Consider the following 9,844-nt stretch of genomic DNA (forward strand, 5'->3'; position numbering starts at 1 on the left):
CAAAAGCGTTCATAAAAAATCATTTAGTTGTGGGACTGGACCTGAGAAAATTAGAATTCACTATAGATACCTGCTGTAAATTTTAAAAATTACAATAATAAGTGGATCACAGTAATATAAATATAATTTATGTATTGTATTCTTATTGTATTTGGTTAATATATTTGAACGCAGCTTTTTATTCCTGAAGGTTGCCATTGCAAAATTTGTCAATTGTACACATGATAAAATTTCCGATTTTCTATTATTCTTCCCAGTAAATACTTATTATTATCATATATGCCGGTCGACCCTTGTAAGAAATTTGCTTGTGAGATTCAGAGATGTCTTGTTGGTGAGTTTTTACAAATTATTTCATTTAACAACCTCTCGGCCGACAGCCGACATGAATTCAGTCGCCATCTTTGCTTCAACCTTCAATCGCCTCTACGGATTCGCGGGCGTTTCATCGCCGTTTTTCAATGTTTCTCTCAAATAAAACGTGATTGTTCTTGTTGATAATAGTGTAAAAAGTTTCCTCCAGCACGCGTAACAGTTCAGTGTGAAAATGAGTTTTTTCGGATTCGGACAAACCGCCGATATCGAAATCGTTTTCGACGATGCTGACAAGCGGAAGGTAGCCGAGGTGAAAACGGATGACGGCAAAAAGGAGAAATTACTTCTGTATTACGATGGCGAAACGGTGTCAGGACGGGTGAATGTGACTCTTCGGAAACCGGGATCGAAACTCGAACATCAAGGTATCAAGGTCGAACTAATAGGACAGATCGAACTTTTCTACGACAGAGGTAACCATCATGAATTCATATCTCTGGTCAAAGAGCTTGCGCGGCCAGGCGATCTGCTGCAACACACATCGTATCCATTCGAGTTTGCGAACGTGGAGAAGCCTTATGAGGTGTACACGGGAGCTAACGTAAGACTGAGATACTTCCTCCGCGCGACTATCGTCCGCCGCCTCACAGACATCGTGAAGGAAGTCGACATCGCTGTCCACACGCTCTGTAGCTACCCAGACGTCCTCAACTCCATTAAAATGGAAGTAGGCATAGAGGACTGCCTGCACATAGAATTTGAATACAACAAATCAAAGTATCACCTCAAAGATGTTATAGTTGGTAAAATCTACTTCCTGCTAGTCCGTATAAAGATTAAACATATGGAAATATCCATAATAAAGAGGGAAACAACTGGGTCGGGACCTAACACATTTACTGAGAATGAAACTGTTGCAAAATATGAGATCATGGATGGAGCTCCAGTCAGGGGAGAAAGCATACCAATTAGAGTATTTTTGGCTGGATATGATTTAACACCAACCATGAGAGATATTAATAACAAATTTTCAGTGAGGTACTATTTGAATTTAGTGCTGATGGACACAGAGGACCGTCGCTACTTCAAGCAGCAGGAAGTGACTCTGTGGAGGAAGAGTGACAAGTCTAGATTGCTCTTACACAACCCTCATCATCCACAGACCCTCTCACATCCATCCGAGCCTCCGGCTCAAAGGCAGCAAACAATAGTGAATGAAGACAACACCGGAAGTGCTGTTTCCCCCTTGCACCAAGAGCACTCTCATCAACAAGGCCCTCTTCATGTGGAAGTCGAGAACCACAAACCTACTGAAATGGAGCAAGACAAACCTGAAGAAATAACTAACAAAATGTCAAATGCACACATTGAGAACAACCAAGCTGATAAGTTGAATGAAAAACCTGTAGAAAAGAGTATATCTCAAAAACCCACTCCAGCTGAAAAGCCTGTTGTAACTGAGAAGCCTGTTGTAACTGAGAAGCCTGTTGTAACTGAGAAGCCTGTTGTAGCTGAGAAGCCTGTTGTAGCTGAGAAACCTCAAGTTGCTGAAAAGCCTCAAGTGGCAGAGAAGCCGCAGATTGCAGAAAAACCAGTGCCCGTAAGCCGATCAGAGAGTGCAGAAGCTGAACCAAGTCAATAGCCGAAATGTATGTGCGCCGTCGACATATCTGTCGCCGACGACATGAACTGTATGTTTTCATATCTGAAAACAATTGTGTAGAGGTTCAAAACCAGAGTAGTATCTACGAATTGCAATATTCCATCATTGTTGGCAGTGTTAATGCCTGTGGGCGATTTACATTAGGCTCGTATTTGATTCTATCAAAACATGCTAAATCCATGTCCATCTGCTGACCCAGTGAAAGTGTATGCCTGTACTGGCCAAATGTAAATTTGGCATTGATGTAGCCCTGCTCTAAGCAGTTTTGGAGCGAGAGATGTAGCTTTTACAATTGTTCCACACAAATAATGCTTATGTTAGTTGTTAAAACAAAATGTTATAAGCAAATTCAATGACATGATCAACATAGTCTACCAGGTTTCAGGAAAACTTGTGGTAGAGACATGAACCACTTCAGTATAACAGTCCGCATGGTCATGTGGGAACTGCTCATTTGCAATATTTGTTTGTGTATAACTTATCAGGAGTCCTATGTTAAAAGGAAAAAAGACTGGTATAAGAAAGTTAGAAATAATTTAAAATCAGGAGTGGGATTATTAAATAGAATGTCAGTTTAATAATATGAAGAATTTCATATTTCTGTATATTTACGAATGAAATCAAGTAATTATAACATTGAACAATTGCTACAATGAATTTATAAAATCAAATGAAATGTAGAGTAGGATAATTTTGTTGTATGAGAAGTAGTTAATACATTGCACGATTAATGCCACTGATTGCACTATCAAGAGTTATCAAACAGTTGTTTGTTCAATATGCCATTCTACAGAAAACTGTTATCTAAAAAGCTATTTGCTGTAGTGATCATTGTTATATTTTTAAGTTTGTAAGTTTTTACAACTGAAAAAATACCTTATTATGCAACTAGTGACAACGTAATTAGTGTATTGTCACCATAAGTCATGTTACATGATGATTCACAGGCAAACCATTATCTTTTTATCGCATTTTAACAGCTACAACATCCACATAGTTAGAACCATGTATGGATCAAGATCATCATGCCATATTATAAGATGTGTGAATGAGATGAAATCTCAGAGCTGTAACATTTAATTCAAGTATTATTTTTATCAAAAAAAAAATGTAGCGTCAGGTAGCTTTTTGATTGTTGAAAAAACTCGCGTAGTAAGTGAGCACAAGTCATTTTGTGATTAATCTATCCAAACATTGAACTTTTTTTAGTGTGTCTGCAACTAACTCAAAAATATCTCGCAAGTATATATTTTTACTTTGTGTTTTACACAATTATATTTTCCATTGGAACACGATTTCATTGTTAAAAGACTGCACTTGGAGCCTTACCAATTTATATCAATCAACTGCGTACGTAGCACCAATTGACAGTCGAAAATCATTTAATTTGTGTATATTTATTGGTGCCCTTTCCGTTTGTGACTACGCTGCTCCACAACGAAACTTAAAACTACCGTCAGCTAAAATGTGACAAGATAAACGCTTAGAAAGAGTAGAAGGAAAGTTATGTGGGTTTCTTTGGAGATCTGTCACATTGATTGTACAAAAAAATCCATTGGCTGTTTCCCGTGGCCGGGAATTAATAAAAAAAACAACTACTTTTTTAAACGGAACTGAGATGCCACATTTTAGCGAGTGACACTCCTTCTCGGCCCGGATAATACCGACATGGAAACACCGACCCTGTTTTTCGTGTACACGCCCATAGAAACTCCTGTCAGTTTCTGTGGACGTGTACACAAAAAACAGAGCCGGTATTTCCATGTCGGTGTTATTCGGGCCGAGAAAAAGTGTCAACCATTTTAGCGTTCAACGGAAGGTCCGAACGATTTATTTGACCTCAGTATCAGCATAGAAGTGAATCTAAAAGACTAATCGTCTGTAAAAAGTATACTAAAATTGTATAATTATGGAGATAAATATTATTATTAGTATTTAGGTTTTAAAGAGAGATCGTGGGCCACGGGCGGCGATGCCCTCAAAATTGTATATTGTTTTTAACTATGGGTCCACTTTTATTGTATTCGGCTTTACCACTTTACTTTCAGATGTTATGTATTTGTTTGACTTGGCAAACTTTAGTTGTCCTGGATTGTTGCTAAGTCTGGCGCCCGCGGTCCACAATAGTTATTCATTATAATGTAAATTAGAGGAAAGTCCATGTTATGTAAAACATTATTCTGTTATATGTATATCTTATTGTTTGGTTTTAGTGTCTTATTGTATAAAAGGATTATCTTTTTTTCTAATGAGATTAAGGGCGCATGTCGATTATATCATATTGTTAATAAAATGTAATATATATACAAAAGTATTAATTTATTTGCATCACGTTAAATAGTTTCCCGATTTTAATATAACACCATAACTAACTTAGACCAGACTCGCGTACTCGACGTGAAACTATTTAGGCACTACTTTTTATTTGGCTACAAGAATTATCCAAAAAGCAGCGGCTATACTCCATTTATTTAAAAAAGAAATAAAACTTAATGGTTAAATTTGCACACGTTTTCAAATGAAACAACGATATTGTGTTAACTTCTATAGTAAAAACATAATAAATACAGCTAATAAATGTACATGTAGGTATTTTTAGTCCATTTGTGTTCGAAATACCGAGAAACATGTTACAATTTGACCGTTAATTCAAACCTTAAATGGACTATTAGATAGAGCGAACTGCAAAATTTCGTACCTACTTGATACCGCGATGAAATGCACAATGGTTTCGTGATGGTTTCCCATAAAAGTGATGCTGAGAGTGAGTCCGAATTCGATAGTCTGCCGCGGCCGCGGCGGAACTTGCCGAAAGTAACAAAAAAAATGACATTTCCGGTGGAAAAAAAAGGGGCGTTATCCATCCCATTACCATTCCATCCCGTTACCCATCTGATACTAAAATAAGTCAAGGCTGTTAGAATTACTGGTAGATGCGGAAAAGCGAAATATGTCAGTAAAAAACCGGCCAAGGGCGTGTCGGGACATAGACGTAGTGCGCCGATGCTAAATCTACGGCGGCGGGCGCCGGTAAAATCGGCGGCGGCGGCGTATTTTATACGTGATTTCGGCGCGGAGATTTTAAATAGAACTGTTTAATTTGTAGAGTAATTTTTAACAAGATTAGATAAAATGTACAGACAATGAAGCTTTATTGACGCCTTGCAGCGGCTGTAATTGTCACGGACAAATATCATTTTGTCCACCCGTTTGGACTTAAACGGGACCTTTTTTTCTTCTTCTCTTCTTTAAGATTCACCGTACCAGTAGAACTCGGAAGCTCTCGGAGTATACCCTATGTATGTATGAGTAACCTTATGGCTGAACGACGCTCGCTTCGACTGCAGTCTCCGATGATGCTGAATAGACAAATTTCGAAATCCTTGCGACACGATATTCGTACCTTTAATACTGCTCGTGTTAAAGATACGATTGAGTGGAATAAAGGCTCTAAAGTGTTCGCAAGAGATATGTCTATTGGCAAAACCAAATGACAAAGTTGAAGAGAGATGATGGCAGTGTAGCGTGGACTAAAGCGGAAGTGTTGAGGGAAATCGAGGAGTTCTATGGACGGCTCTACGAGTCGGTCACTAAGCCTGTTTTCAGCGCGACGACTCAAGACCCAAGAGCCAAACTGACCGACACTATACAGAAGATATCCCGGACATCAGTCTGTACGAGATAAGGATGGCCCTGAAACAGCTTAAGAACAACAAGGCGCCAGGTGAGGACGGAATTACGTCAGAGCTTCGGAAGGCGGGTGGATCACCGGCTCTTAAAGTCCTTCAGAGGCTCTTTAATTCCGTCTTGCTCGAAGGCACAACGCCAGAAGCGTGGAACAAGAGCGTTATGCTGTTGTTCTTCCTTCATGAAGGGCGATAACACCCTATTGAAGACCTACAGGCCCCATCTCGCTGTTGAGCCATGTTTATAAGCTGCTTTTCAGGGTCATTTTATATCGTCTCAAATGCAGGGTCGATAGCTTCCAGCCAACCGAACAAGCCGGGTTCCGAAAAGGCTACCGTAGACCACATTCATACGCTGCGGCAGGTCATACAGAAGAACGAAGAGTATAACTTGCCGCTATGTCTAGCGTTTGTGGACTACGAGAAAGCCTTTGATTCGGTCGAAACGTGGGCGGTGTTAGAGTCTCTCCAACGATGCCGTATCGTATCGACTATCGATATATCGAAGTGTTGAAGTGTTTGTATAAAAATGCCACTATGTCGGTCCGAGTACAGAAACAGAGTTCAAAGGCCCCCCTGCCCTGATGCCCTTGAAAAGAGGCGTAAGACAGGGAGATGTCATATCTTCGACACTGTTTGCTGCCGGTTTGGAAGACGCCTTCAAGCTTCTGGAATGGAAAGGACTAGGCATCAATATCAACGGCGAATACAACATCACTCACCTTCGGTTTTCCGACGATATCGTGGTGGTCATGGCAAAGTCGATGGAAGAACTCAGCACGATGCTCCAAGGCCTCAATCGAGTCTCCCAACGGGTGGGCCTCAAAATGAACAGGGACAAGACAAAGGTCATGTCGAATGTCCATGTGGTGCCTACCCCTATTTTGGTGGAGAATTTGGTTCTTGAAGTTGTTGACGCGTATGATACCTAGGACAAACCGTCCAATTAGGTAAGTCCAACTTCGAGAAGGAGGTCAATCGTCGAATCCAACCCGGATTGTCAGCGTTTGGGAAACTCCGCAACGTCTTTTCGTACAAAATTCCTCAGTGTCCTAAGACAAAAGTCTTTAACCAATGTGTGTTGCCAGTCGCCAGTGATGACATATGGATCCGAGACGTTGTGCTTCACTATATGCCTTATAAATAGGCTCAGAGTTGCTCAGCGAGCTATGGAAGCTATGCTTGGGGTTTCTCTACGGGATCGAATCAGAAATGAGGAGATACATAGAAGGGTCACCGACATAGCCAAGCGAAATAGCTCGTTGAAGTGGCAATGGGCAGGCCATATAGCACGGAGAACAGATGGCCGTTGGGGCCGAAAAGTTCTGGAGTGGAGACCGCGGATCGGCAAGCGCAGCAGGACGTCCACCAACGAGATAGAGCGATGACTTGGTTAAAGCCGCGGGTTCACGGTGGATGCAAGTCGCTGCCAACCCAAGCAACTGGATGTCTACGGGGAAGGCCTATGTCCAACAGTGGACGATCTATGGCTGAGATGATGATGATGTAACCAATGACTAATAATGATTCATTGTAGTAAAATATAGAATGCTTCGAAAGTCAGAAATTCAGTATAGAAAACATTTTGAACTCGCGCCGATTTTACGCCGATACGCTGATCGGCGGCGGCGGCGGCGAAAAAATGGCGGCGGCGGCGGCGGGTCGGCGCGGCGCACACGTCTATGTCGGACACGCGGAAATTAGGGTTCCGTAGCCATGACGAAAAATTAAGTAGGTAATATTTTTCTGAGATTTCGTATTTTATACGGAATCTTCCAAGTTTAGGTATATTTTATACCTTAGGCTGCTATTTACTCTTAAACTGTAATTATCATCAAGCAACCTTAGCCGTTATGGTTTTCTTTAAAAGTTTGATATACTTACTACCATCCTGAATTTTAATTTTTTTCCACCACCGGTTTAGATTTTAGAGGGGGCGGGGGACGCTCGATTTTAATGAAAATTTGCACTTTAAAGTTGAATATTTCGGTAGAAAAATCACTGAATCGGAAAAATCGTCTTGGCAAACCCCTAATGGTTTATAAGAATAAGACCTATCCAACGATTCCCCACCATATAGGGTTGGATGCGAAAAAAATTTACCCCCACTTTACGTCCATGGGAGGTACCCGTAAAATTTTTTTTTTTTTTTATTTTTATTGTACGTTTTGTCGGCATAGTTTACAAAATTATAGCTTCTAGCATTGATAGTCCCTGAGCAAGCCGCGGACAGACAGACATGGCGAAACTATAAGGGTTCCGTTTTTGCCATATTGGCTCCGGAACCCTAATAATAGATAGAACGTGACTCCTTCAACGTTAGAAACGCGATATCTCAGCCATCTCAGGAATGGTAATTCTGAGAAAAAGTAATGAAGACCATTTTTGTAATAATTTTAAGATCTATAATTTTTTGAGCGTCTGCTTATATTTCAGTAGGTATCAGATGAGTTCAATAACGCCCCTTTTTTCGCACCGGAAATAACATAAAACATAACATTTTTTTTTGTTACTTTCGGCAAGTTCCGCCGCGGCAGACTATCAGATTCGGACTCAGCAACACTTTTATGGGAACCTGTACATTCATCCGCGGTATCAAGTAAGTACAATTTTGCAGTCCGCTCTCCATCTATATAGCACACGAAAATTGGGCAAATGGACCAAATTGCATCGTAAATTGCCGTGACGAGGAACTTTTTCAAAACAAATTGCGTTATTTATTACGTCTAGCTGTTGCCTTGCCTGTGCACCCTTCCTTCCTTAAGAATTCTTTTATCGCGTATCCGCGGGAACTATGCAATTTTTCGGTTAAAACTTATAAAAAATATCCGTCCTTCCCCGGACTCAAAACTATCTACTACCTAGGTACGTATACCGAATTACATCTAAATTGTTTAGAAAGACGTAAAAGATTACAAACGAATTTAGGTACTTACTTACAAAACTTTCCCCATTTATAATATTAAAAGGATTTGGCTGGCAATATAAATTCCAAAACCATAGCCCATTCGTAACCTACGTGTTTCCTAGCGGGGTTACTCCGAAATTCGAAAATCGAAGTATGTGTCGTTCCGTCTATTTACTATTTTATATGGTGAGTAAGAGGGACGGTACGATACAAACTTCGAAATTTCGGAGTAGGGCCCCTCAGGGTTTGCACTTTTATCGGGTCTTTACGTTTTTATCGCCAGCTCTGTTTGTAGTAAAACAACGTGTAACAATATTAGGTACAGATATTTCGCCGACCCGCCCACCAAACGCATGTCAAATTTCAATTAAATTCAATGAGGGCTATCGCCACTGATGTATTAAACTGTAGATACACATTGCAACAAAAATCCCCATCAAAAAATGTCGAACTATTTATTTGTTTGTGTAACAATAAAATCATCACCCACCAAAATTAATTAAAAGAATAGTGACGAAAATTTGAACCTAGTCTTTACTAGTTACAGTTGAATTTCGCTAGCGGCCATATTCCACAATTAATAAAATATTTACGTGTGCGTAGAAACACTGATCCCACCACACAAACAAATAGAAAGAATACGTGACGAATTTGAAACCTAGTCTTTACTCTATTACAGTTGAATTCGCTAGCGGGCAAAACTCCACAACGCTTGACACTTGACAGCTAACTCCACAATTTCACATACGCATGCTCGAATATGAATGTAAGCTTATCAGAAAGGCAGTGGGATTAATTTCACTTGCTACATTGAAGGCGACGTTGCAAAGATTGCTTGGATGAGTTTGACGTTTCTTAAAACGGACGAATTCAAAATTGTAGAACAAGAATGCATTCGGACTTTCGGAGAGGACTTTTTGTAATAAAAAGTTGTTGTCAATTAAATTAAAAAAAAATTAAAAGGTAACTTTTAAGCTATTTTTTTAGTCAAATGTTTACCGTTTTCGAGATAATTATATAACAGCTGGATTAAACTATTTGATGCCTTAAAGCAGTGCAACGCCTATGCCCCCCCCCCTTATCGATATTTTAATAAGTATTTATTACGAAAATATTATATTTATGAAATACGAATAGAGATTATGGGGAGGCACGAGCGAGCGGATTTTCAAACACCCTTACTTTTTTATGTGCTAAAAAAAAATTGTTTGCTGTTTATGGTGCCCCCAAGACGTGATGCCCTAAGCAATCGCTTAATTTGCTTATGGGCTA

At 39.9% G+C, this 9,844-nt stretch overlaps 1 protein-coding gene and 1 pseudogene across 1 annotated transcript; both read left to right on the forward strand.

The window, feature by feature from the left end:
* Positions 1–379: 379 nt before the first annotated feature.
* LOC141444355 (vacuolar protein sorting-associated protein 26B-like) lies at positions 380–4,278 on the forward strand. The gene has a single exon (XM_074109893.1). The coding sequence runs from the start codon at positions 548–550 to the stop codon at positions 1,955–1,957; it is 1,410 nt and encodes a 469-aa protein (XP_073965994.1). The 5' UTR covers positions 380–547; the 3' UTR covers positions 1,958–4,278.
* A 1,387-nt stretch (positions 4,279–5,665) lies between these two features.
* The window catches only part of LOC141444045 (uncharacterized), a 15,995-nt pseudogene continuing 11,816 nt past the window's right edge, over positions 5,666–9,844 (forward strand).

Source organism: Choristoneura fumiferana, chromosome 29 (genome assembly GCF_025370935.1).
Source record: "Choristoneura fumiferana chromosome 29, NRCan_CFum_1, whole genome shotgun sequence".
Lineage (NCBI taxonomy): Eukaryota > Metazoa > Arthropoda > Insecta > Lepidoptera > Tortricidae > Choristoneura > Choristoneura fumiferana.

What these genes read in the sequence shown, in the direction of transcription:
- LOC141444355 (XM_074109893.1), top strand. Translation starts at nt 548, where the DNA reads ATGAGTTTTTTCGGATTCGGACAAACCGCCGATATCGAAATCGTTTTC.